This window comes from Lontra canadensis, unplaced genomic scaffold, assembly GCF_010015895.1.
Source record: "Lontra canadensis isolate GAN:19392208 unplaced genomic scaffold, GSC_riverotter_1.0 scaffold125, whole genome shotgun sequence".
NCBI classification, from domain to species: Eukaryota; Metazoa; Chordata; class Mammalia; order Carnivora; family Mustelidae; genus Lontra; species Lontra canadensis.
In genome coordinates, this window is record NW_022631119.1 from 5,829,627 (window position 1) to 5,855,067 (window position 25,441).

Consider the following 25,441-nt stretch of genomic DNA (forward strand, 5'->3'; position numbering starts at 1 on the left):
CAGCACACATTATCCCTTATCACGTGGCGGGACTCGCGACCCGTAACGAGAGAAGGCGGGGCGTGTGGGGGGGGTTTGTTGGAGAGACTTTCAAAGGACCGTCCCCGGAAGCGGCCCAAGGGCGAGCGGCTTCCCCATTGGTCAGAAGCGCGTGAGGGGGTGGGCCTTCGCTGATTGGTCCCTAGACCCTCAGGACGGGTCGGGCGGGGTTTTTCTGCCGAGGCGGGAACCCAAATGTCGTTTTGATTGGCAAGATTTGGGCCCAGGGGCGAGATTGGTTCTGACTGGTCAAGCTACTGAGTTTCTGCGCGGGATTGGCTTGCAGAAAGACAAAGGCGGGACCAGGAGAGGAAGCTTTTGTAGTCGACGCTCAGAAACCTACGCGGCGACACTTGCAGGAGCTGCGGCTCTGTTGGTGAGTAATCTTGGGCGACGGCGGCCATCGACGCCAGGCCAGGGGAGCGTTTGCCTCCTGGGCCTTCTCGCGCCTCGTGTGGGGAAACTATCTTCCCGCTGCGCGAAGTTAGGGCGCTTCAGAGTCGTCTCTTTACTTAACTGGCTCTTACACATCCGGGTTTTTCTCTTGGGTCGCCCTTTGAGCTCCTAGGCCAATGGGATTCGCCACTTAGGACGCCCCGCCTACTGGGTCACGTAGAGCATCTTGGGACTCGTAGTAGACCTCTAGAGGGTTCCCTCTACCACGCGGGGAGGAGAAGCGGGGTCCCGCTTTCGCTTTGTTTTCCGAGCTGTGCCGCTTTCTCGCCTCTCCTCACTTTCTCCTGGAAGTAAGATCCCTGAGCAGCCCGTTAAGCCCGCTTTGGGACAGAGGATTTGGAGAAACCCAGGGCTGAAGTTACCTTTTTTCCTTCTTTCAGCTCTATCTCGGCACCTCTCCATGGCAGTTCCCGAGACCCGCCCCAACCACACTATTTATATCAACAATCTCAACGAGAAGATCAAGAAGGATGGTGAGTTCTGGGGATAGTCCAGACTCCAGGTGACCTCGCAGGAGCCGGCCACTTCTTCCATCCCCCGCATTCACGTCTCTTCCTTCGCCTTCTCCAGCCAAACTATCGGTTAATCCTTCAGCCTTTGCACACGCTGCTTCTTGTGTCTTTAACGCTCCTGCAGTCCATCTTAACGCTCTAGCCATTAACCTGGTCACTGTGGTTCATCCCTGAACGTCTCAGCTCACAGGACTCCTCCAAGAACCCTTTGGCGTCCCCTTACCGCTCAGGTGCCTGCCCCTGACTTCCCATAGGCCTTGGACATGTCCCTCTCAAGCCCTGATTGTTCTGGGCTGTTATGGGGTTGTCTGCACTGATCTGGGAGCTCCATGAGGGTAAGCGCTGGGATGGTCTTGGTCACGGTGGTATTTTCAGTGATCAGCCCACGATGGAGGTGTCTGATTTCCAAAAGGAGACGGAATTATATTAACATTGCTAACACCATCATCGGGGGGGGGGGTACTGATATGTACATCTTTACTACTTTAAATTCTCCCAACAGCCCTTCAGGAAGGAGCTATAACACCTTTTTCTCAGATTAGGAGCCAGACTCAGGGATGTTGTGACTTGCCCAAGGCCACACAGCAAGATAAAGGGGTTGAGGCCACCAGCGTGGAATTCCGCTTGAGAACTCGATTCTTGACATTCGATGTATTTTTTTCCATTTCCTTTATCACCTTTATTGAATTTCATTTTCTATATCTGAAAATTGAACAAAGTCCTGGTACTTTTCTTTGCATGGACGTTGCATGGATTACCTGAGCCAAACATCATCTATGCAGTGCTTCTTTATATGGTATCCAGTCGTTAGTAAGGGCTGGGTAAAATTTGTCTCTTATCCCCTTAAGAAAAGTCTTGGGGGAGGGCGAATAAAAAAGAAAATTCTCAGGGAGAACCAAAGGAGTTTGCTGGGATTAAGTTTGAGGTTGCCAATAAAGTTACCGTTGAAGAAAACCAGACAAGCCATGTAAGTCCCCTGTATGTGCTCTTAGAGTATGGTGCCCAGCCAGTGGGGCACCTGGACAGAGGCATTTGTTCCTTCTCAGAGAAGCCTTCTAGGTAGAGGAATCTGTGTGTATGTTGTGGTGAGGGAGAAAAGTGTTCCGAACCTGGACCAACATGGGCAGATATCTAACGGCCAAAGAGACCCTGGGGCATTCTGGAAATAACAACTAGTTTTGTGTGACGGAGGCTTGTGTCCAGGGAGAACCCTCCAGTGAGTAGTACACTGAAGGTTCCTGGCCTCTTGTGGGCAGTGGGCCGTTAGACTTTGTCCTGAGGCCATCTGGGAGCCAGGCGAGGGACACAGTCTGGTGTGAGGATGATGTATGGAGACTGAACTTGAGTGGGCAAGAGGGGAGAAGGGAGAGAGGCCCAGAGTCCAGGGGAGTGACTTTTTTTTTTTAAGATTTTATTTGACAGAAACACAATGAGAGAGGGAACACAAGTGAGGGGAGTGGGAGAGGGAGAAGCAGGCTCCCCACCAAGCAGGGAGCTCAATGCTGGGCTCGATCCTAGGACTCTGGGATCAGGACTTGAGCCGAAGATAGACGTGCAACCAGCTGAGCCAGCTAGGCGCCCTGTCAAGTGTGGTCGTTTGTTAGATGCAGTGGTGTGGGGTTCAGATGGACTTGGGTGCCGCTCTGTAGCTTCCCAGTACCTCCAGGGCACTCCGGAGCCCCTGATAATCCTCGGAGCATCTGTTTCCATTTAGTAAAATTAAGACTGTTACGGTCACTATCTCATGAAGTGGTTGTGAGAATTTGGTGAAGTTTTTTCCGTAAAACATATAATGGTATCTTTACTCACGCAAATGTTTTTGAAGATGGGTGGCCGCTAAAGTCTGCGCGGAGTATTGCAGTAAGCAAGTGGGAGGGCTCGTGGTTAAGGATCACTAAACCAGTAAGCACATCTGAGGTCAGGAGGTGGGCAAGACTGCAAAGGAAAAGCAAGTAGGGTACGAGGAGTGGGGAGAGTGGCAACAGGGCACCTTAATTAAGACAGGTCAGGGGGAAGCCTCTGAAGTGGGAATACTGTTACTGAGACCTGGTTGACTAGAAGGAGACAGCTGTGGACACAACAGGAGAAAGGTTTTTGTGGTGGAGGCAGTAGTCTGGGCAAAGGTCCTGAGGCAGCATCCGTGTCCTGGCCTGGGAAAGGGCTGTGAGGCCAGCGTGACTGGGAATAGGGGAGTGGGGTGGAGTGTGGGGGGACGAGGTTGGAGAAGTTGGCCAGGGCTACCTCACCCAGACCTGGGTCAAGGTGCCAGTGACCAGAAAAAGCATGCTCACATTTATTGAGCATTTGTCATAGGCCCTTTGTTACGTGGGTCTCCCGTTCTTCATCAAGCAGGAGGAGGTACCGGTACCCTCCGTGCTCTCAGAGGAGCCCCCACAACTCACCCCAGTGTTCTTGGCTGCTGCTCGTACTGCTGGCCCTTGAGGGGTTCCTGACCTGTGACACTGTGTCAGGTGGCTGATGGTTTTCCTTCTGGGCCTCACTTGGCTCTGAAAAAGGATCTCGGCCCCCAGGACAGGTACCAAGACTTCCAGTCACCCATGGGCCTTCCCTTTTTCCCCCTGCAGAGCTGAAGAAGTCCCTGTATGCCATCTTCTCCCAGTTTGGCCAGATCCTGGATATCCTAGTTTCCCGAAGCCTGAAGATGAGGGGCCAGGCCTTTGTCATCTTCAAGGAGGTCAGCAGTGCCACCAACGCTCTGCGCTCCATGCAGGGTTTCCCCTTCTACGACAAGCCCATGGTGAGTGCTGTGGCAGACTGGGTGGGTCTGGACCTCTTGTCACCCGTAGTCTGGTCCCCTGAAGTCGGGAGTCTCTCTGGCTGTTTGTCAGCATTCACTGTTCTTTGTGCTGGAGCCAGCGGTGGGGTACCCAGTGACTGAGGGAGCCCCCAGCTCTGCCCTTGCAGACCTCAGGTGGGGACGACCCAGAGGAGTCAGGAGCAGGATAGGGGAAGTGCACAGATCTTGGGGAGCTTAGGGGACGCACCTGACCCAGTCTGGGGGTCCAGAGAAGGCTTTCTAGATGTGAGGCTCAAAGGAGAAGGACTAGCTAGGGAAGGCGGGGAAGAAGGTGTTAGATAACCGAGAGCATCTGCAGTCGAGGAAGTGGGTCAAGTTGGTTTGGCTGGAGAGAAGGGTGAGCATGGAGTGGGGGTGCTGGGGAGCCTTGGAAGTGTTTAGGGAGATGCCTCTGGCTGTTGGGGAGCATGGGTTAGAGGCCGGAGTTTAGGGGAGACTGCATGTGCAGGAGCTTCAGCCCCGACCAGGTGGGGGCCGTGAATGGGTTGAAACGGGTAGATTGGGGTTCAAGAGACCATGTGCACAGCCAGGGGGCTGCATTTTGGAAGGTGGAGAATGGCTTAAAGTGCCCGCCCTGTACTAGCGTTCCTATCGGATCGCTGGCAGCCATCTTTTGTTCTTGGGGCCCTTTCCCTTATCCCTCTATCATCTGAGTTTCACCTAATGGGAACATGCCTCCCTGAACCAACTCCCTTGGGGAGGGAACAGCAAATGCTGGTATGTCCAGGTCCCAGGCAGGTCACCTCCCGTGGAAGACAGTGGGCCCCGGGAGCGTAGGTAGCCTGGAACTCTCCCCTCTGTGTGGATGGTGCACTGGTTTGCCTGCTGTCGCCTCTGGGCGTGAGCCCAGATTTGCTGCATCTTACATGGCTTTTCTGGGGCAGCTGGGAATTCGCTCTTGAAGTATAAAGACCATAATGTTACTGTCAGTCCTCCTCCCCTGTTCCCCAGATCACTGCTTAGAGCATTTCAGATACTTTTTTTTTTTTTTAAGACTTTATTTATTTATTTGACAGAGAGATCACAAGTAGGCAGAGAGGCAGGCAGAGAGAGGGGGAAGCAGGCTCCCTGCTAAGCAGAGAGCCCCATCTGGGGCTCCATCCCAGGACCCTGGGATCATGACCTGAGCTGAAGGCAGAGGCTTTAACCTACTGAGCCACCCAGGTGCCCCCTGGCAGTAGAGTTCTGTCCAGGAGTCTGTCAGGCCGGTCTGGCCTTTGGAACCTTCACAGCGGCCTGCTTCTTCCTCCTCTCCCATGGCTTTCCTGGTCTCTGCTTGGACCCCTGCTCCGCACAGGCTCTTCTCCACATGTGGCCCCAGGGCTGCCTCCAGCACACCAGTGAAATTTGCTCACTCCCTCCTTGGATCTCCCTCCCTTTCTATACCAGTGTCACTTCACTGAGGCCTCTCTTAGCCACACTCTGAAATTTTAGATTCGTATCTTTTTTTTTTTTTTTTTTTTAAGTAGGCTCCATGCCCAACCTGGGTCTTGAACTCACAACCCTGAGATTGAGAGTCACATGCTCTGAGCCAGACACTTTTTAATCTTTTTCTTCATTCTCTTTCCGTACAGCATGAGAGTGGGGACTTTGTCTGATGGGCTCATTGCTGTACCCCCAGAGTAGAGGGTCTCCATAATCTGCTGAGAATGAGCTTTAGCCTGTGGGTGTAAACTTTTTTTTTCTTTAAGATTTTATTTATTTGGCAGAGAGAGACACAGTGAGAGAGGGGACACAGGCAGGGGGAGTGAGAGAGGGCGAAGCAGGCTTCCCGCCGAGCAGGGAGCCCGATGTGGGGCTCGATCCCAGGACTCTGGGATCATGACTCAAGCTGAAGGCAGATGCTTAACAACTGAGTCACCCAAGCACCTCTGGAGGTCTGAACTCTTGTGTGATTGGAACCACCCCTTCCCCGCATAATGTTCCTATCCTGGCCCTGTTTCCTCGGATTTCTGCCTTTGACCCGATGCTCAGTACTGTCCCATCTTCCCTTCAAAATCCCAGCAACCCACTTCCTGTGTGCCAGCTACTGTTCCAAGCACTGAAACTCATTCAGGCCTTATGGTCATATTTTCAAGTGGGAAATCTCCACAGTCCCCATTTTACAGATGAGGATGTTGAGGCCATGCGATTTCCATAACCGGACTCACTGAGCTGCTGGTAAAGGTCTGCTTTTGCACCCAGGCAATTAGGCCTTGAGATCGACGCTCTTCACCCTTCTGCTCTCTGTTTGGCAGCGCATTCAGTATGCAAAGACTGACTCCGATATCATTGCTAAGATGAAGGGCACCTTTGTGGAGCGGGACCGCAAGCGGGAGAAGAGGAAGCCCAAGAGCCAGGAAACCCCAGCAGCCAAGAAGGCTGTGCAGGGTGGGGCAGCCACCCCTGTGGTGGGGGCTGTCCAGGGGCCTGTTCCGGTAAGCCAGGGCCAAGAGATGCTGCCCTCTCTCCATCAGGCCTGCCTTAGCCTTATGGCCTGGCATGTGGGCACAGTCGGGGCAGGGAGGGCTCCCCTTGGGGTTCTGGCTCCCTTTCCATTTCCTTCTAGAATTTGTTCGCCTCTCATTGAGGGATAGCACAGCTGGGTGATGTCTGCACTTGGAAGTGCCTCCATGCTTGTCTGACTGTTTTGCAGAAGCTTTCTTACTCTTGTGTGTCTGTCCCTTAGTTTCTTTCTCCCCTTGACCTTGATCTTGTCTGTGTCTTAATGTCTATGCAGAAAATCGAGAGGAAGCCATGAACCAACTTTTTTGGATTAATTAGTGAATTTAATTTAGCAGGCTCACCAGAGAGAAGATCAGTGTGGAAGAAATCCGTTTTATTTCTCTGTGCTAGCAACAAACAAGTAGACTCCAAATTTGAAAATACCTCAAGATTAAATGTAACGAAAGGTGTGCAGAAACCACCCACTAAAAGTATAGAATATCACTGAGAGAAGTGGGAGGTGAACTCAGCAAATGGATGGGAGACTCAAAACTTAAGATGCCAGTCCTCCAGATTGGTCTGACATGCAACACAAATCCAGTCAAAACGCCAGCAGGAATTTGGGGGACATTGGCGGTCCATTTCCACAGGTGTGCAGAGAGGCAAGGCAAGGCGGGAGAGGAGAATAAAACGGTGGGGGGGCACTGTAGTCATCAAGGTAATGTGATGTTGGGGAGGAAGATGGACCAGGTTGCAGAAGAGGGTCCAGAAAAGGTCCACACAGGCTTTCTCAGCCAGTAAAGGCTCCAACAAGGTCCAGTGGTAAACGGACTTTTTTTTCCCCTTAATAAACAGTGCTGGACCAATTGGTCCATATTTATGAGGCAAAGTATTAGTCTTACCTCAGCTATGAAAGTTAATTTGAGATGAATCATAGACCTTAGTGTGACAGCTAAAACAATAAAGCTTCTAGAAGGAAATAGGAAAATCTCTTCATGACCTTCGTGAGGGCCCAAGAAGTAGAAATATCCTGTTTTCTAAACAGAATGGAGAAAAGCACAAGATACTTCAGAAAAGACTTCGCCTTACTTTGGGGTCTCCACGTTGGCTCTGCTGCTTGGGTCACACGCTATTTGTCCGGCTTTCGCCGATGCTGGCTCCCTTTCTGTCTGGCCTCAGCAGTGGGGTTGGTGTTACGGCCCTGCATCCCTGCTCTGACCCACTCCCCTCTTCTGCACCCAGCTTTTTGTCCACCTTTGAGTCCTCAGCTGTGGTTCCCGCTCTGGCCGCCCCATCTCCTCTGGGGGTCCGAGTTGTGCTCACTTGGCCTGGCTCTCTTCTCCCCACCACGCCTCCCGTCTCAATGGGCATCTGCCCTGCCCAGCCCCTCCCACTCTGCCTTCCACTGTCTGTTCCTCTCTCTGCAAGTGTCTTCCCCCACCCAGGTGAGTTTTTGTAAGGAAAAGTATAGCCTGTGCTCATGTAGGTTTTGCTCCATCCATTTTCCTTCCAGTGACCTTTGTCTCCATGGGTGCCTTGGGCTCTCTCCTTGGTGGCTTTCACACCCTGGGTCTCCCGACGAGCTCTGTTCCTCTCTGCCTCCTGCTGACGTCACACCTGTCCCGCTCAGCCCTGCCGTCCTCTCTCTGCAGGGCATGCCCCCGATGACCCAGGCACCCCGCATCATGCACCACATGCCCGGCCAGCCTCCCTACATGCCGCCTCCAGGCATGATCCCGCCCCCAGGCCTGGCTCCGGGCCAGATCCCGCCAGGGGCCCTGCCCCCACAGCAGCTTATGCCGGGCCAGATGCCGCCTGCCCAGCCTGTAAGTGTCTCCTTCTCCTGGGTGTCATAAATAGCTGGGACGTGCGAAGGGAAAGGACAGGGACGGGTGGGGGCTCGGTTATGGGGGCGGAGCTTCAGGTGGTCAGGGTGAGGCTGGAGGGGCGACCAGAACCTAGTCAGACTCAGTGAACTGCAGAGAGCCTGCTGATGGCTACAGCAGTGCTCTTTGTGGCTTGTTTCCTGCTGGGGGCAAGGTGGTATAGACAGGCAATCTCAGGGATGTCAGGTGAAGGGCCCAGAAAGAATTCAAGCAGGGCGGTGCTGGGAAACAGAAAGGCAGTAGGTCCCGCACTAGACTCATGGCTCTGTCACTCCCTTGCAGCTTTCAGAAAATCCACCAAATCACATCCTATTCCTTACCAACTTGCCCGAGGAGACCAACGAGCTCATGCTGTCCATGCTTTTCAACCAGTAAGTGGGGCTGGGTGCTGGGCACGGGCCAGAGGGCAATGGCCAGGAGATGGCACCATGTCCAGGCTGGTGGCGTCCTGAGCCAGCTTGGGATTTGCAGACAGGACAGTGACTGGAGGCCTAAAATGTGGAAACTGAGGCCAGGCCCATGGCCAAGGAGGTGCAGTAGTGGCAAGCCTAGGGCATAGCAGTGTGGGACCTTCTTTGACTTCGTGAGGGGTGGGGGAGGCCCTGGGCCGCCACTTTCTAGTCTTTAAATCAGAAAATTGCTAGGTGCATATAAAATAATGGTGAGGTGGTACCTAGCAGTTGGAAGGTTTTATTTATTTGAGAGAGAGCCAGAGCACAAGGCAGGGGAGGGTCAGAGGGAGAAGCAGACTCCCTGCTGAGCAGGGAGCCCGATTCTGGGATTCCAGGATCATGACCTGAGCCGAAGGCAGACGCTTAACCAACTGAGCCCCCAGGTGCCCCCTAAAGATACTCTTAAGACAAGTTCTGGGCGCCTGGGTGGCTCAAGCCTCTGCCTTCAGCTCAGGTCGTGGTCTCGGGGTCCTGGGATCGAGCCTCACATTGGGCTCTCTGCTCGGAGGGGAGCCTGCTTCCCACCCCCATGCCTGCCTCTCTGCCTGTCAAATAAATAAATCTCTCTGTCAAATAGATAAATGGAATCTTAAAAAAAAAAAAGACAAGTCCTAAGGGGTGTGGTGGGGATGGACCTCATTTCTCCGGCTGCTGGGGAATTGGGGAGATGGGAGAGGTTAGACGTGCTCCTCGGCTGTGGTCTGCTCTGGGGTAAGCTGGAGGAACAGAGAATTTTGCGAAATTCCGTAAGACAGAAAAAAACAGTACCACACGTATATCCTTCTGTAAAACAATACGTACTTTGTAAGAACAGCGGCAGAAGAAAGTGTACCCAGCAACCGTGAGCATGGTTGCCCAATGGGGAAGGAAGTTAGGGAAGAAAACAGGGAAATGAGAGAAACAGTGGATCGTAAAAAGGGTAGTGTTATTCCCGGAACAGGGTGGGTGGGTTATGATTGGGGAAGGACATGGGGGGGCAGTGTCCTGTTTCTTTATTTTATTTATTTTTTTTTTTAAGATTTTATTTATTTGATAGAGATCACAAGTAGGCAGAGAGAGAGGAAGGGAAGCAGGCTCCCTGCTGAGCAGAGAGCCCTATGCAGGGCTCGATCCCAGGACCCTGGGATCATGACCTGAGCCGAAGGCAGAGGCTTAACCCACTGAGCCACCCAGGCACCCCTCCTGTTTCTTTTTCTTAATTTTTTTAAAATTTATTTTTATTTTTAAAAGACTTTGAGGCAGAGAGAGAGAGAGCCCAAGCAGGCACTGAGCAGGGAGACCAATCTGGGGCTCGATCCCGGACCATGGAATTATGAGCTGAGCTGAAGGCAGATGCTTAACTGACTAAGCCCCCCAGGTGCCCCATGTGTCCTGTTTCTTGATCTAAGTTGTAGGTTACAAAGGCATAGGTGTTCACGTTAAAATATTTCCCTAAATGACACGTTTGTCTTGCGTGTACTTGTTTCTGTTGAGGTTCCTCCACTTCTCACTGTGTGCATCTGGGGGCTGGATTATCATCGCCCGTGGTGCATTGTGGGATGTTCAGCAGCATCCCTGGTCTCTACACTCCCAATGCCAGAACATTCGGGGGAGATGCCGAGTCTGGCTCCCTGAGATCTGTTCCCTTCTTTCAGGTTCCCTGGCTTCAAGGAGGTCCGACTGGTCCCTGGGCGGCACGACATTGCCTTTGTGGAGTTTGACAATGAGGTCCAGGCAGGGGCCGCTCGGGACGCACTGCAGGGTTTCAAGATCACCCAGAACAATGCCATGAAGATCTCCTTTGCCAAGAAGTAGCACCTTTTCCCCCTGCCTGCCCCTTCCCCCTGTTCTGGGGCCACCCCTTCCCCCCCTTGGCTCAGCCCCCTGAAGGTAAGTCCCCCTTGGGGGCCTTCTCAGAGCTGTGTGTGAGTGAGTGGTCGCCACACAGCATTGTACCCAGAGTCTGTCCCCAGACATTGCACCTGGCGCTGTTAGGCCGGAATTAAAGTGGTTTTTTTGAGGTTTGGTTTTTCACAACCATTTGTCGTTTTTATTTTCTTATGCTCTGTGCCTTCTTTTCTTACACATCAGAATATTCTGGGTGTTTGGACCTCTTAGCATGTTGGGGTTTGCAACCCTGGGGAAACACAGAATAGTGTAGTAACTTTGTCTAAGCTTTAGGCATCTTTACCGGTTTGGAAAAATTCCTCTTTTGTCTCCTTTGAGCATTCAGAGCTGGAAATGGAAACCCCGAATGCCATGTACAGTTGGGCAGGTCGTGTACTATGCAAGGATGCCACCTAAATTTAAGGGCACATTATTCATTTTGTAGATTCGTATGTTTTTTTCCTAACATGATAAGAGTGTCAAGAAAGAGGTTTTTCTATGCCTTTTTTGAATCTTCAGAAAGAATGCCTCTGTCATAGTGACAGGCTCCAGAAACCATGCTGGATACTTCAGGAAAAAAAGGAAGGGAACTGGATGCTCAGGAACTCATTGGAAGAATAGAAGGAGGGGTAGCCTGGGCTTGAGACACTTGAGTTGAGGTTTGCGGTCTCTGATTGAGGTGCAGTCCGGCATTCAGGAAGGAGTGGAAGTGCCCTTCCCACATGGGAAGCCACTGACCAGGCACAAAGGGTGTGGCCACTTCAAACAGCACTAATCTTCCCTGCCCAGCCAGGAGCCTCAGCCAGGTGGCTGAACCATGCCCTCCAGTGCCATGGCTGCAGGGGAGTCTAGGAAAAGGAATTTCTGATTGGACAGTCACCTAACCCAGCTGAAGCTATGGGTGAGAAGGGAGATCAAAGGAGGGACCTTCTTCAGCAGTCTCTTACACACCTCATCTGGAAAAAAATTTTTTTTAAAGATTTTATTTATTTTTTTGAGAGAGAATGGGGAGAGGGCACAGAGGGAGAGGGACAAGCAGACTTACAGCTGAGTAGGGAGCCCGACTTGGGGCTCGATCTCAGGGTTCTGAGATTAGGAGCTGAATGAAATCAGATGCTTAATGAGACACCCCTGGCAATTTTTTTCATGGACTAAAAAATACATGTGTTGTTTAAGACTCTTACGCCATGCACATAGAAAAACGAGATCATTTGCCAGTAGAAAATTGACCATAGAAATGAATATCTGAAGCCAGTGTTCAGTACTGTCTGGTCATCGTCTGTGGAGGCTCTCATCCCAAGCTTGCTTCTGTTCTGTTGCTCTTTTCTATTAAAGAGGAACATCAGCATTTGCAGTGATAAAGACTTACAGCACCAAATACAGTCTCTCTCCTTTAGGATCTGAAAGACTGAAGGGATAAGGAATCCTCTCCACTAAGAGGCAAGTCTTTATTGCTGATGGCAAATGGAAACATCTCGCCCACCACTATGGCAACCACAGATCCTGGTTTTTATTGTCTGCCCGGTGCACTCCCTAGCTGTTCCCCAGGAACAGTGGATGTCCTGACTCCAAGCTTCATTTTCTTCTCCTGTAAGGGAAGAGTTCCTGTATGTTAGTACTTCGGTCCTTACTGTCGGTACACGCCACTACCCCAAACACACACCCACTGCTGCCAGGCACTCAGGAAACACTATAAACTCCGCAAAGACTTGCCGAGTACCTACCGTTCTCGGCACAGGACACAGTGGTGAATGAAATACACAAGCCAACTGCAAATACTATGTTCTGATAAGACAGCTGGGGTGGTAGGGCTGGGAACAGTCCCAGGTGATCAAGGAAGGCCGGTCATTGGACGTGACTTTGGAGCAGAGCAGTTTCTCCTGTCCATGGTGGCGGTGCTGGGTATTGGAGGGCACAGAGATGGCTGAGGTCCAGGCTCTGACCTTGATGAATTCTGCTCCACCCCCAAGCCCAATTTACTTCCCCCTCACAAAAGTTTGGACTTGACGCCAAAGGTAAGAATGCTCGAGGACAGGAGATGCCACCCAGGAGAATGACCTGGGCACGGAGATCTATTGGAAACAGTTTTAGAGGTTGAGACTTGAGTTCGGATCCCCCTCCCCCCACTTTCTCTTGACCTTGGGCAACAGACAGCTCCACAGCTCCACACTCTCACGGGTGTGGGCCTGGAGCCAGATCTGGCCTTTCTGCTTCTGGCTCTAACCTTGAGCAAGTTTCTGAAGGCTCTCCCTGCCATTTCCATGGCGAGGGGTTATAACAGCCCTCTTAAGGTGATGCAGAGTGTCCATTTGAGTTAATAAGATAAAAATTATGTGCTGAGTACTCTGAATGACTTTGCTTTCCTGATCCCCATTTTACAGAGAAGTAGGCGAGGCTCTCAGAAAAATTGCTTAGCCCAGGTCACCCAGTCAGGAAGTGCCTTGGGAAGATAAATAGTGATTATGGGAGGGCATTACTAGCCTTAAGATCCAGCATAAAATACTTGGTCCTTGAGGGTGGGGTCTGTTTCTGGCGATCAAAAGGCTGCCTTGTTCTGTCTTCAAGCACAGGAAATTCCAAGGTAGTTTTCTGTACTAGCTCCCTGTTTCTGTTTGTGGAAGGGGCCCAGGTACCCAAGCAGCCTTAAGAGAAGATGGAATTGAATATCTCAACCTGTATTGTTGAGGGGGTGGGGGGTGGTTGGCACTTGGAGTGGCCTGGGCTGCTTTGGGCCTATCTGGGCAGGCAGCCCTCACCCTATCCTTGAAATGGTTCTGGCTGGGTTGCAGCCTCTCCATGTTGTGGGCGAAATTTGGGACTAGTTAAGGGCAGAGAAAGCACGGAGAACACAGGTTTCCTTGTGTTGCTGGAGAGAGGGAGGGCATAAGGAAATTAGAGATCCCATTTCCCCCTCGATCACTTTCTTGCTCGGAGCCCATGATGGCTGGGTCACCAGTGTTCCTCGTTTTCATCATTCTGCTGTCTGCCTTCCTGGGGCCCAGTGTCGGGGGCCACGCCATGCCCAAGCTGGCTGACCGCAAGCTGTGTGCTGATGAGGAATGCAGCTGTAAGAGCTGGGGACTGGGGGCTGGGGTGGCCAGCCCGTGTGGAGGGTGCTGTCATTCCCTTCTCTTCCTTCCCCAGACCCTATCTCCATGGCTGTGGCCCTTCAGGACTACGTGGCTCCCGACTGCCGTTTCTTGACCATACACAGGGGCCAAGTTGTGTATGTCTTCTCCAAGCTGAAGGGCCGAGGGCGGCTCTTCTGGGGAGGCAGTGTGAGTCTTCAGAGAACAGAAGAGGAAAGGATATGGGGTGGGGTGGGAGTATGACCTAATTTTCCACCCAAAGGGAAAATTTGAGGGGGTGGACTGAAGTAGTTTGGCAGGGGTGAGGGGAGAGGGGGTATTGTGATCTACTTGGTGTTTACCTTGTTGAGCAATCATGGGGCACCCACTATAGTGCCAGGCTCTGTTCCCGACCCTGAAGATACAACAGTGAATGACCCCTTTTATTCTAATAGAAGGAGACAGGCCATCCAAAAATCAGCAAATATGTGCTCCTCTGAGAATTAATACACATTGACTGGGTGGCTACTTTGGGTGGTCGGGGAGGGCTGCCATGCAGTGACTGTAAGCTGAGGTCTGAGCGACAGGGATGGAGCCAACCATCTGGAGATCAGGAAGAAGAAAAGTGCTATGGTCTGCAGTAGGAATGAGTTTGCCATCTTCCCAGACCTGGCTTTGAATTTTTCCTCTCCAGGTTCAGGGAGATTACTATGGAGATAGAGCTGCTCGCCTGGGCTATTTCCCCAGTAGTGTTGTACGTGAGGACCAGACCCTGAAACCTGGCAAAATCGATGTGAAGACAGATGTGAGTGTCTTGGGGGCTGGCGGGGATCCAGAGGGAGGACCCTAGGGTTGGGATAATGAGCAAAGATTCTCCTGCCTTTGGCTCCCCGGCAGCGTAGCTGTGTGTGCTGGGACAAAGTCCCTGCCTCAGTTTTCTCTGTAAAATGGGGAGTGATTGTTAAGTCCCTGTCAGATTGAGCGGCGAAAAGATTAAGGGGCTCTGGGCTAATTTGCATTGCACGCGTTTGGCCAAACCTGGCCCCTGCCGCCACAGCCTTTGCTAAAACCACTAGATCCTTTGTGGTGTGTGTGACCGCTGGTTTTCTCCCCACTGTTTTCCTTTCTCTTTTTCAGAAATGGGATTTCTACTGCCAGTGAGCTCAGTCTACCACTGTCCCTGCTGTTTTTTTTTTTTTTTTCTTCCCGGCTTTATGCAAATATACCAGCCAAGTGCAATATGCGGGTCTCTGTGGTCTTAATTGGGGGGGGGGGGGTAACAAAGAAATTGTTTCCCCAGGCTCCTGAATTTAGCCAGTCAGCCCCCTGACCGTGGTAACGTCAGTGGTCGCTAGGCAGAATTCCACTGACTAAAAGCTCTTCGCTCCATGCTGGGTACTGGAGGTGGGTTCCTAAACTTAAATATCACACACAAGCAAATGAGAAGACAGAATAACCTGAACAGCTCGGTTGCGGGTCATAGTGTCCTCTCTAGACTAACGAGAGGGAGTTGGACTATTGGGAATGAGCGAATCGGACCATGAGGAAGACACAAATCACAGAATAGAGGCATCTGCAAAGGGAGATGGGAGGTTAGCCTGCGCGTATCTCCCCCACCCCCGAGTTTTCCTCTTTCTTGCCTTTGAGGTCAGAAAGAGCGCTCGCCAGCTCAATATCCGCCGTTCTTCAGGGTTATTCTGTCGATCCTGTCCATGCCCCCTTCTTTGCAGCCATGTCCCCGCCCCCAAGCCCACTCCTACCCAATCCGGAGTCTCGACTCTGCACCCGTACTCCTGACCAAATCCGTTTCTCAGGTCGGCAAGGCATCTCTGTACGGTCCCTTCCCACTAGCTCCGCCAATCGCTCGTCTTGGTCCCTCCCCCTTTGGCCCCTCCCTTCTGCGCCGCCAATCCTCGCCTTTTGTCCCGCCTGCCGGCCGTCGAGCTCACCAATCCCTGCCTCTGGGAAGCGTGGCCTGGTATCCCTCAGCCCTAGCGGGTCGCGCCGTAGGGAGGTGGAGGCGGAAGTGGCGGCGCCGGCCCCGGGAGTAGGAAGGAGCCGGGGCTGCAGCCGGAGTGGAGCGGCTGCCAGCCGAGGAGCAGGCGCGGCCGCGGCGCCATATTGCGGCCCCAAGCGGCCGCGACCGAGTCATGGCCGAGACCTACGGTGAGGGTGGTGGGCCGAAGTCGGGGTCTGGGGTCTGGGCCCAGGGAGGATGCGGCCTTTGGGGAGTGGGGCGGGGCCTTATGTGCCAGGGGGCGGGGTCTGGCATTGGGCAGGGCCTAGTGGATGCTGGGAGGGGTTTAGTGGGTCCGAGGCTGAGCTCCATCAATTTGGGCGGAGCCTGAGGGGCTGGTGTGTGGGTTAAACGCGTCTGGGGCGGGATTTGAGGGAACCAGCTTGATGGACCTGCGCAGGCCTTGAGGGAAAGGGTAGGTCTTAATGTGTCGGGGCGGAGCCTGAGTGGATGGGGTGGGGCTGACTTATGAATGGCAGGGCTGGAGGATGGTGGGCTGGGAGAACCCCGAGGGGATGCTGTGGACCCTGGGACTGCTCTAGCTGGAGAGGTCTGCAGTGGGGTTGGGGATGAGTTGTCCTTGAATTAAGTGGTGGGAGGGACTCGTGGCAAGGGCCGGGGCTTACACTTGAGCGTGGGGGCAGAGGGAGGGATGGAGGAAATGAGAATTGAAAAATCTGGAAGGATGGATGGATGGATGGATGGATGAAGAGGAGGAGGGAGGACAGGGTGCGGTAGAAATAGCTCTAGTACGAGTAAGAAGGAGCTACGATCCTTCAACAAGCAGGGAAAAGTCGAGGGAACAAGTGCAAAGATCCTGAGGTGGGACCCAGCTTGCCATTTTCAGGGAATAGACTGAAGGCCACTGTGGTTGGAGGTGAAGTCGTGAGGGGCAAGGGCAAGCCTATAGTCCTCGATAAGATGGCTTTCAAGAGGCTTTAACTAGGTAATAGCCAAACTTTTGAACTCTGGAGCCAGTAGACCTGGATTCAGATCCCAGCTCTGCCCAGCTATGGCATCTTGGGGAAGCCAGTTAACCTTTCTGGCCTCAGTTTCCTCATCTGGAAGATGGGGATACTTTTTAGTATCCTCCCTCATAGAGTTTTTCTGAGGAATAAGTGAGCTTGCGGTAGTGAAGAACTTTAGAACCATGCCTGTTATGTGGTAAGCGCTATGTAAGAATTGTCTGTGACCGTTGTTACTGTTGCTCTGTTGCTGCGTGTGTTTCTTTGTCCCCTTGTAACTGTGATGGTCTCTTGGCTTCCATTTTTTTGCCCTGTATCATTCTCTCCATATGGGTTTCCCTGATCTTGGCTCCATCTGCTCAGACTTCCTCTTCAAATTCCTGGTGATTGGCAGTGCAGGAACTGGCAAATCATGTCTCCTTCATCAGTTCATTGAGAATAAGTGTGAGTTTCTGGGAGTGGTCCTGGGAGCGCTGAACTATGGGTGTGGGCATGGCGGGGGCAGGGGCAGGGCTGGCCGTAAGTACAATTCCAGTGCTGGCTGCCTGGCCCTCGCCTTTGCTAGATCCTCCTTGAGCCTCAGTCATCCCAGCAACGAGAATGGTTTGGTACAGGCTGAGGAGGCCAGGGAGGACAGGGAATCTTTTGAGCCCCTGCACTGCCTCTTCTCTCCCTCCCACTCCCAGTCAAACAGGACTCCAACCACACAATCGGCGTGGAGTTTGGATCTCGGGTGGTCAACGTGGGTGGAAAAACTGTGAAGCTCCAGATTTGGGACACAGCCGGCCAGGAGCGGTTTCGGTAGGTGGGCTGGGCTCCCAAGGGAGGGGGGCAGAGGAGGGAGGAGAGAAAACGAGAGAGCAAGACAGGGAGAGAGAGAGGTGTGTACAGTCACTTGGAGATCGGACACAGCCATTGAGAGAGCAGGCAAGGCGGGGGAAGAGAGATGGAGACTGAGTACAGGTACCTATAGCCAGAGAGAGCAAGAGTCTTGGAGAGGGAGCAGGGGTAGTGCGGGAAAATGATGTTGAGAAAGAAGCATAACGAAGGGACAGACCCACAGACCCTAGAGAGACTGCAGTTGATCAACCCATGTGGCTGGAGGGTTGGAGACTTGTGCCCAGGGAGAGGCGCCCAGGGTGGGGGCGATGGGGTGAGGTGGAAAGGGAGAGACTAAAGAGAGGGAGACTGGAAAAGAGGTACACTCAGAAAGGGACAGAGAAAGACTGAGACCCAGAAGAAGAGCAAGGTAAGGGTGATAAAGAGACACAGAGAGAAACAGGTCAGAGCCAGAGACAGGGAGGGTGGGACAGGTGAAGGCACAGAGATGGAGATATGGATGTGTGTGGCAGAGGGGAGAGAACTGTGTAGGGCTCAGCACACAGTATGTCTTCAGGAAAGGTCTGCAGACAAGGTGGTCGATGCCTGGAAACCCCGAGCTGGAGAAACAGAGACAGAGAGAGGAGGGACATGAGAGAGGTGTGGCCCCAGGCCAGCACCAAGTAGCTGCTAAGTTAATATTGGTGTGTTGATTTGCTGAGCGAGAGAGATAGAGGGCCAAGGATATACGGCTTGTGCTGGGCTTAATGCTCATGGAATGATTGCCCAAGTTCGAGGGAGACCCAGACAGGTGACGCAGAGATGCGGGCCATTGGCCCCCCTGGGAACGGGGCCTCCCAGAGACGGGGCAGAAGAGGGACAAGCAGATGTCCTTGCAGAGCACTTGGTCAAACTGGGCAAAGGGGAGATGTCAGGAAATGAGGAATGAGCGAATGCATGAGAAATCAAGAGCGAGGATGAGAGGACCAGAGCCAGAGCGACAGACAAGAGATAGAGAGCCTTCGGGAATGAGAGAGACACACATGTAAGAGAGACAGAAAGACACAAACCAGTGAAGAGATACAGAAAGACAGAGACACAGAGAGAGTTGAAGACAGGCAGACCACTAAGAGAGGCAGAGATTAAGGGAGACAAAGAGAGCAGCAGAGAAGGGAATTGTGCTGAGACCAGACCATCGCCAGCTTTGGGGGGATGGGCCAGCAGTAAAGGGGGGTCTCCGAACCACCAGTCTCTCTCCGCAGAGGGGGGCAATCTCAGGGCAGACCCCAGTCTCGGGGGTGACTGGGTCCCCCTGGCCCCACAGGTCGGTGACGCGGAGTTACTACCGAGGGGCCGCTGGAGCCTTGCTGGTGTACGACATCACCAGGTGGGTGCACGGAGAGGGTGGGGCGGGGCCGGGCGGGACCCCCAGCCTGTGCCTGCCTCCCTTCTTCCTCTCTCCCTTCTCCTTAGCCGGGAGACGTACAACTCGCTGGCTGCTTGGCTGACGGACGCCCGCACGCTGGCCAGCCCCAACATCGTGGTCATCCTCTGTGGCAACAAGAAAGACCTGGACCCGGAGCGTGAGGTCACTTTCCTGGAGGCCTCTCGCTTTGCCCAGGAGAACGGTGAGGACCCTGTGGTGGGCCAGCGGGGGAGGGGGCCTCAGGAGAGAGGCAGGGGCTGTCCACTGGGGCCCGTGGGCCTCCCGGCTGTCTGTGGCTGTGCCTAGCAGGGCAGTGTGGACACTGAGAGGTCTGGGTTCAGATTCGAGTGTTGCCATACGTCAGCTGTCTTTCCTTACCTGGGGAGTGGGAATCACAGTGTTTCTGCCCGCATAGCTCAGGCTGGTTTAGGGGATTGGTCCCTGGGGAGCCCTCAGCACTGCCTGGATAAGGCAGCGGGCCCTGGGTTAAGGGCTATCAACAAGTGCAGGCTGTTGGCATAATGTGGAGGTTGCAAACTCCCGACGACCCGGGGAGACTGGCCTGTTTTGTGAGTAGGGGAGAGAGGACAGGGTAGACTCCAGGTTAGCAGGCAGTAGCCTTAGGGGCATGGACAGGACCGACAGCCACATCCAAAGGTATGTGAGTGTAAACTCATTTGAAAACTTCTGTGTTGGCCAAACATCTACTAAACTCAGGGTCTGTCCGTGTCCCTCCAGTTGGTAACCTCCAGGTTTGGAGGATGGTTTTTTGCCATCTGAAAGATGTGGGCTGGAGTCCTGGCTCTTATTTTCTGTGAGGCCTTGTCATGTGGCTCAAGGGTGGACCATGGTGGGCCTGGGCCTGTCCTAGCGGTGCTGGGAACATAGCTGTAAAGACACCCTGGGCCCAGCATTTGCGGGAAGGGAGTCAGGACCCTTTCCAGAGAGGTCAGGGCTGGGATAGAGGAGGCACAGGGGGCTGTGGGAGCCCAGTGGGCTAGGAGGCCACCTGATCATGCTGGGAGGTCAGGGAGGACTTTCTGGAGGAGGAGGTATGTAGGCTGGAACCACCTGGGGAGGGGGGCCCTCCATGGCAGGGCAGCAGCCTGAGCAAGGGCCTGGAGTGAGGGCAGAGGTGGAATGCTTGAGGAGCAGAATGAGAGGTGGTCAGTCAGAGTCAAGGGGAGGGTGGGGACTGACTGAGACCCTGCCCCCCAGAGCTCATGTTCCTGGAGACTAGTGCCCTCACGGGTGAGAACGTGGAAGAGGCTTTCCTGAAGTGTGCCCGTACCATCCTGAACAAGATCGACTCAGGTGAGGCCCCTGACTGCCCAGAGTGGGAGTGGGAGCGAAAGGCAGGGCCCAGAGGTCTCCAGGGGACCAGTCCTGACCTTTCCCCTGCCCCCCACCTCCCAGGCGAGCTTGACCCCGAGAGGATGGGCTCGGGCATTCAGTACGGGGATGCCTCCCTCCGCCAGCTGCGGCAGCCTCGGAGCGCCCAGGCCGTCACCCCTCAGCCATGTGGCTGCTGAGACGTGCACGGAGCCAGGTGGGAGCCTGGGGCCCTGGGACGGCAGGGGTAGGGTCCTGGCAGGGGGGAATACTGAACAGAGACAGAGACACAGAAAAGGAGAGGCCATGAGAGAAAGTGAGAAAGAGGCAAAAACAGTAGAGTGAAAGGAGCCATTGTCCTGGCCTTGGGGATGTCCTTTCCATCTTGCCACCAGCTCTCTGCCTGGGATCTCTGACCCACCCATGCCTAATTCAGCAAATATTTATTGAGTGTCCGCTGTGTGCCAGGCTCTGTTCAAGCAGTGGGCCAAACAGACAGTCCCTGCCCCTGTGGAGCCAACATGCTCTTGGGAGGAGACAGGCAATAAGCGAGACACATGAGAAAATGACGTGGTAGGTAAGAAGATAAGAGCTGTGGAGAAAAATAAAGGGAAAGTCAGGGTAGGTAAGAGGTGAGCAGTGGAGATATTCCATGATGAGGGAAACCCTCACTGAAAAGGTGACATTTGACCAAAGACCTTAAGGAGGGGAATGGAGCTGGGGGGGTTCATATGGGTCCCTGGGGGATGAGTGTTCTAGGCATAGAGAACAGCCATTGCAAAGGGCCTGAGGTAGGGGCATGCCTGGCCTGGATCAGGAAGTCCATGGAGGCCAGTGTGGCTGGAGCAGAGTATGTGTGTGTGTTTGGGGTGGGGGGGGAGGGAGGGAGAAGATGAAGTTAGGTATAGGGGGAAACAGATCGGATAGGGCCTTGTTGTCTATGAGGAGGTTCTGGGTTGTACCCTGGGCTGGATGGGAGCCATGGGAGGGCTCTGAGCAGAGAAGGGACAGAACCTGATTCAGGTGTTCCCAGGATCCCTCTGGCCACATATAGAGGAGAGGAGGGGGTGGACAGGAGTGGTTCCTGAGAGACCAGTGAGAGACTACTGTAGAGTCAAGCTGAGAGACAGAGGTGGACAGGATGGGGGGACAGGCAGAGGAGGGACTGAGACATGGCTAGGTTTGTTTCCTCCCTGGTCTCTGTAGTCTTGCCCCCTCTTGATGTAGCCACTGGGTCTTTCTAAAGCACAAATCTGATCCTGTCCCTCCCCTGTTTAAAACCACCCATGGCTCCCAGGGTCCACAGAGCCGAAGCTCATAGCCTGGTGTTTGCCCTGCCAGCCTCACCTGCCTCAACTCACACCTCTCCCCACCGCTCAGGCCGCTGCAGACACCCTGAAGTTCTTCCCGTTTCTCTGGGTCTTCGTTCATGCTGTTCCTCTGTCAGAAACTGTTCCTTCCCTCTCTTCCCTCCTCCCTCATTCCCCTCCTCCAGGAAGCCATGCTTCCCCTATGCTTGGTCCACACTCCTTGCTGGGCTTGCAAGGCCCTACAGGATAAGGTCCCATCCCCACCTCTTGGAGAGTGTGTATGTCCTGCCAATTCGCCCTGTGCTTCACAATCCCCCAAGCCCCTCCCCCCCACCGCCTCCCCTGCTTCCAGCCATTGGCGGCTCCAGGGTGGCTGTGGGGAAAAGTGCTCAGACCTTGGATATACTTTGAAGGCAGAGCCAACATGATTTCCTGATGAATGGATGTGGCATTTGAGAGAGAGAAGTCAAGGGTGAGTGTTTTGGGCAGCCCTGTTTCCTTCCACACCCCTGCACCCGCTGTGGCTCCGCTGGGGCGTATCAGTCCTCCAACCTCCTTTCTTTTTTCTTCCTTTTTTTTCCTTAAAGACTTTATTTATTTATTTGATAGAGATTACAAGTAGTCAGAGAGGCAGGCAAGGAGAGAGGAGGAAGCAGGCTCTCCGCTGAACAGAGAGTCCGATGCAGGACTCGATCCCAGGACCCTGAGACTGTGACCTGAGCCGAAGGCAGAGGCTTTAACCCACTGAGTTGGAGGTGCCCCTCCAACCTCCTTTCTTGCACCAACTGCCCCTTGTCGTCTAGTCTTTGCCAGACCCTTGTAACCTTCCCACCCAGGGCCACTACCTCTAGCTGGCTGGTCTCACAGGTGCTCCCTATGTTTTAAAGCATTCAGCTCTGAACACTCAGTCATTATTGTGTTTGTCTTCCCCATCTGAGAAGGGAAGGAGGTGACAGGTGAGAGATCCCAGACCAGGGTGCCTGGGTTTTCAACTCTGACTCTGTCGCTTCCTACCTGCACAACTCTGGGCAAATTCTTTATTAATTTATTTATTTATTTTTAATTTAAATATTTTTATTTATTTATTTGACAGAGAGCACAAGTAAGCAGAGCATCAGGCAGAGGGAGAAGCAGGCTCCCCACTGAGCAGGGAGCCTGATGCAAGGTTCAATCCCAGAATGGCGCTAATAATAGTACCTACCTCCTTTGGGTGTTGAGAAGATTAATTACATCAATTCATGTAAAGTCCTTAGCACAGGGCCTGATGCTTCCTAAAGACTTGAGAAATGAGGGCTGGGGCTTTGTAGGAATGGATGGGTGTGTATTCTTCACCTGCGAGCTCAGAATGGCGTGCTTTTAAGGGTTTGCTCTCAGTGAATCAAATGTAATAAGACCGTGCTTTTTCAAACGTTTTTGACTGCACTCTGCAAGAGAAGATACATTTTAGACGTCTTGATCTGATACAGTTCCACACACATCAAAGCTGAAACATGTTTTTCTAGCACTAATATTCTTTGTTTTTGTTTTTAGTCGAGGTGAAATTCACATGGCATACGTTAGCCATGAAAACGTTCCAAAAAAACGTTCCAAAACATTTTCGTTGCCCTAAGGAAACCCCGTACTCATTAAGCATTCCCCCCAGCCTCTCACACCCACCACTGCTTGGTGTCTCTAGGGACCAAATAGTATTATATATGATGCCCCTCTGATATCTTCTGTTTTATTCTGTTTCATTGAAACATTGGCCAAGGCCCATCACACTGATTTCCCAGCCCACTAATGCGGTGCTGCACATTGAAATCACCTGGAGAGCTTAAAAAAAGTCTGATGCCTGGGCCTCACCCCAGAGATTCTGAAGTGCTTTCCGGATTTCTAGAAGCTCCCAGGTAATGCTATCTGTAGCTGAAGCAGCAAGCACTAACCGAAGGTGTCCGCTCAGTTTGGAAGACACTGGCATGAGCCAGGCAGTCCAGAAACACAGAGGGACACAGAGATACAAGGGAGGGGGGCGTGAAATTTAGATACTGAGATACCCCTCTGCAGACTCCAGGGGTCAGCTCTCTGAGACAAACAGGGAGATGCAGGTACCCTCAGAGTGACAGCCCCAAATTACCAGCAGATGAGAAACACAAAATCGGACAGTGCAGAAACTCTGGAAGAGAGAGAAAGGTATGGACAGACGGACACAGATAGGAAGGCAGGAAGATACCCAGAAATGAGACAGAGACACTAGCCAGGTAGACCCAGGGTCCCTTTAGTTCACCACACGCTTTTTTTTCAGCTCATCCGTTCTCCAGGACCAGCCCTGCCCTTCGGGCCGGGGCCCAGACCCAGGCCCTGGGAGGCCGAGCCCCTCACCTGTCCTGGCCCCAGAGAAGCTGCCCCGCCACCTGTCCCCCTTCCCTGGCCTGGTGGGGCCTGGCTGAGGGGCAAGACTGAGCCACGGGGGAAGGGGGAATCCGTACCTGCTGCTGCTTCCTCTGTCTTGGCTAATCCCCGTCCCCCCAGAACCCCTAACCATACTCGAAGAGTTCCCAAAGCCTGAGACCCGGGCATTTGGCCCCAGCTCCCCGCCATTGCGAGTACGTGTTATTTATTGCCTGGAGGCCTGTCCAGTCCCCACCACCCCATAAAGCATTGTTTACACCTGTGTCTTGGCCTCTCTTATTTTGGGGTGATGGGGAGGGAGAGGAAACAGAAGAGATCCCTGATGGAAGAACCACGAGTCATGGTGTGTGGGGGTCATGTTTCTGGATTGGATGTGGCGTTGGGACACTGTGACTCAGGTGGTGCTGTGGAGGGAATCTGTAACTGCCCGTGTTGTGCTAAGGCATGCTGGAGGCCCACCTGTGTAGCACTGGTGTCCTGTGACGTGTGTGTGACAGCGTCTGTAGGCATATGTGCTGATTGTGTGTGTGACACCGTTGCTCATGACTACTTTGTGCCCTTGGTGACTGTATCCATGAGGCTGGTGTTGTTTGGGACCAAGGCCAGGGAATGGAAATTCAGGCCTCTAGGTGATCTCCATGCATGTTTGATGCTGGAAGTTCCCAGACTGTGTCTGATTGTTGCGTGTGACTGTGCGTTTATGCCCTGAGGTCTGTGTTTGTCTTGTGTGAATTTGGCCCCCGTGATACAGCTGTGTGTGACCGTGAACCCTAAGTAGGGTAGGCCTTTGGGCAACCCTGACTTGTGCATACTTCAGACCAGTGTCTATCTTTGTGTCCTGGTGAACTGATAGTCGCAAGTGCCCTGCCAGGGACAGGTGCAACCCCTTCAGGACATCCCCAACTTCTTTGCCATCCCCAAGTCCGCACTAGCCCACCCACAGGGTAGGCCTGAGCCCCTGACCCCCTCCCCCAAACCTGGCCGTGGTGGAGGGAGCGCGGCATTTAAATAACCTCATCTGCATAGTTCTTCCAGGCTGGGTCGCCCAAAATGTTTTAGACCCGAGGCTGTTAGACAAAAGTCTTCTTTGCTTACCGGGCGTGGCTTTCCTAGGTTGCTTTATTCAGATTCCCACAATTTTTCCCGAAAGGACAGGGTGGAACGGGTCATACTGTGGCATCCCTTTCAGTCTCTTCCTCTATCAGGGATGTTCCGCACTTTTTTCCCTCCGTTATAGGAAGTACTTACGTAAATTACTTGCTAATATGTGTATTTACATACATTTTTAAACTAACTGCGCAGACATTGGCCTATCACAGCTCTATTCTGGGGCTGCGAGGAGGGGCTGACCATGTAAATAACATGATTTGCATGCCACTGTCCGGTCCGGCTACACGTCATTCTCCGGCGCTCCGGACTCTGATGGGGTGGGCCGGCCTATGCAAATAACCCTATTTGCATACCCCTCCCACGTCGCTTGGCCTAACCGCGGAACTACCCCCCCCAACCCTTCCCGGATCCAGCCCTTTCTAACACCCTTCTTCCCCTCGCCCATAAGGGGCGGAGTGCAGTATGCAAATGACAGACCCATTTCCTCTATCTGGAGGTGGGGGGGATGTTCTGAACTTCCTTGCTCCGCCCCGCGCGCCTCGCGCCTGCGCAC

General features: G+C 53.2%; 3 protein-coding genes across 7 annotated transcripts; all 3 read left to right on the top strand.

Moving 5' to 3' along the window:
* The first annotated feature begins 206 nt into the window (after positions 1–206).
* On the top strand, positions 207–10,603 carry SNRPA (small nuclear ribonucleoprotein polypeptide A). Of its 2 annotated transcripts, none has more exons than XM_032842181.1 (7): positions 207–415; positions 876–968; positions 3,593–3,765; positions 6,063–6,242; positions 7,902–8,075; positions 8,418–8,506; positions 10,222–10,603. In XM_032842181.1, the coding sequence occupies exons 2-7, from the start codon at positions 896–898 to the stop codon at positions 10,379–10,381; spliced, it is 849 nt and encodes a 282-aa protein (XP_032698072.1). In that variant the 5' UTR covers positions 207–415; positions 876–895; the 3' UTR covers positions 10,382–10,603. The 2 variants fall into 2 exon arrangements, with proteins under 2 accessions (XP_032698072.1, XP_032698073.1); XM_032842182.1 differs by lacking the exon at positions 207–415 and adding an exon at positions 688–785.
* A 2,593-nt stretch (positions 10,604–13,196) lies between these two features.
* On the top strand, positions 13,197–14,739 carry MIA (MIA SH3 domain containing). Its single transcript, XM_032842188.1, has 4 exons — positions 13,197–13,520; positions 13,598–13,731; positions 14,216–14,326; positions 14,659–14,739. Exons 1-4 carry the CDS (start codon positions 13,391–13,393, stop codon positions 14,680–14,682), a joined length of 399 nt encoding a protein of 132 aa, XP_032698079.1. The 5' UTR covers positions 13,197–13,390; the 3' UTR covers positions 14,683–14,739.
* A 761-nt stretch (positions 14,740–15,500) lies between these two features.
* On the top strand, positions 15,501–24,041 carry RAB4B (RAB4B, member RAS oncogene family). Of its 4 annotated transcripts, none has more exons than XM_032842186.1 (8): positions 15,501–15,687; positions 16,867–16,947; positions 17,190–17,304; positions 18,647–18,709; positions 18,796–18,950; positions 19,967–20,062; positions 20,165–20,297; positions 23,672–24,041. In XM_032842186.1, the coding sequence occupies exons 1-7, from the start codon at positions 15,672–15,674 to the stop codon at positions 20,278–20,280; spliced, it is 642 nt and encodes a 213-aa protein (XP_032698077.1). In that variant the 5' UTR covers positions 15,501–15,671; the 3' UTR covers positions 20,281–20,297; positions 23,672–24,041. The 4 variants fall into 4 exon arrangements, with proteins under 4 accessions (XP_032698077.1, XP_032698075.1, XP_032698074.1 ...); XM_032842184.1 differs by lacking the exon at positions 15,501–15,687 and adding an exon at positions 15,763–16,088 and having other exon boundaries at positions 19,967–20,067; positions 20,170–20,297; XM_032842183.1 differs by lacking the exon at positions 15,501–15,687 and adding an exon at positions 15,778–16,088.
* Positions 24,042–25,441: the final 1,400 nt, after the last annotated feature.

What these genes read in the sequence shown, in the direction of transcription:
- SNRPA (XM_032842181.1), top strand. Translation starts at nt 896, where the DNA reads ATGGCAGTTCCCGAGACCCGCCCCAACCACACTATTTATATCAACAAT. An exon ending in CGAGAAGATCAAGAAGGATG is followed by an intron (nt 969 to 3,592) that starts GTGAGTTCTGGG and finishes TTCCCCCTGCAG; the next exon opens with AGCTGAAGAAGTCCCTGTAT. An exon ending in AGATGCCGCCTGCCCAGCCT is followed by an intron (nt 8,076 to 8,417) that starts GTAAGTGTCTCC and finishes ACTCCCTTGCAG; the next exon opens with CTTTCAGAAAATCCACCAAA.
- MIA (XM_032842188.1), top strand. Translation starts at nt 13,391, where the DNA reads ATGATGGCTGGGTCACCAGTGTTCCTCGTTTTCATCATTCTGCTGTCT. An exon ending in TGCTGATGAGGAATGCAGCT is followed by an intron (nt 13,521 to 13,597) that starts GTAAGAGCTGGG and finishes TTCCTTCCCCAG; the next exon opens with ACCCTATCTCCATGGCTGTG. An exon ending in AAATCGATGTGAAGACAGAT is followed by an intron (nt 14,327 to 14,658) that starts GTGAGTGTCTTG and finishes TCTCTTTTTCAG; the next exon opens with AAATGGGATTTCTACTGCCA.
- RAB4B (XM_032842184.1), top strand. Translation starts at nt 16,007, where the DNA reads ATGAATGGCAGGGCTGGAGGATGGTGGGCTGGGAGAACCCCGAGGGGA. An exon ending in GGACTGCTCTAGCTGGAGAG is followed by an intron (nt 16,089 to 16,866) that starts GTCTGCAGTGGG and finishes CCATCTGCTCAG; the next exon opens with ACTTCCTCTTCAAATTCCTG. An exon ending in CTGGTGTACGACATCACCAG is followed by an intron (nt 18,710 to 18,795) that starts GTGGGTGCACGG and finishes CCTTCTCCTTAG; the next exon opens with CCGGGAGACGTACAACTCGC.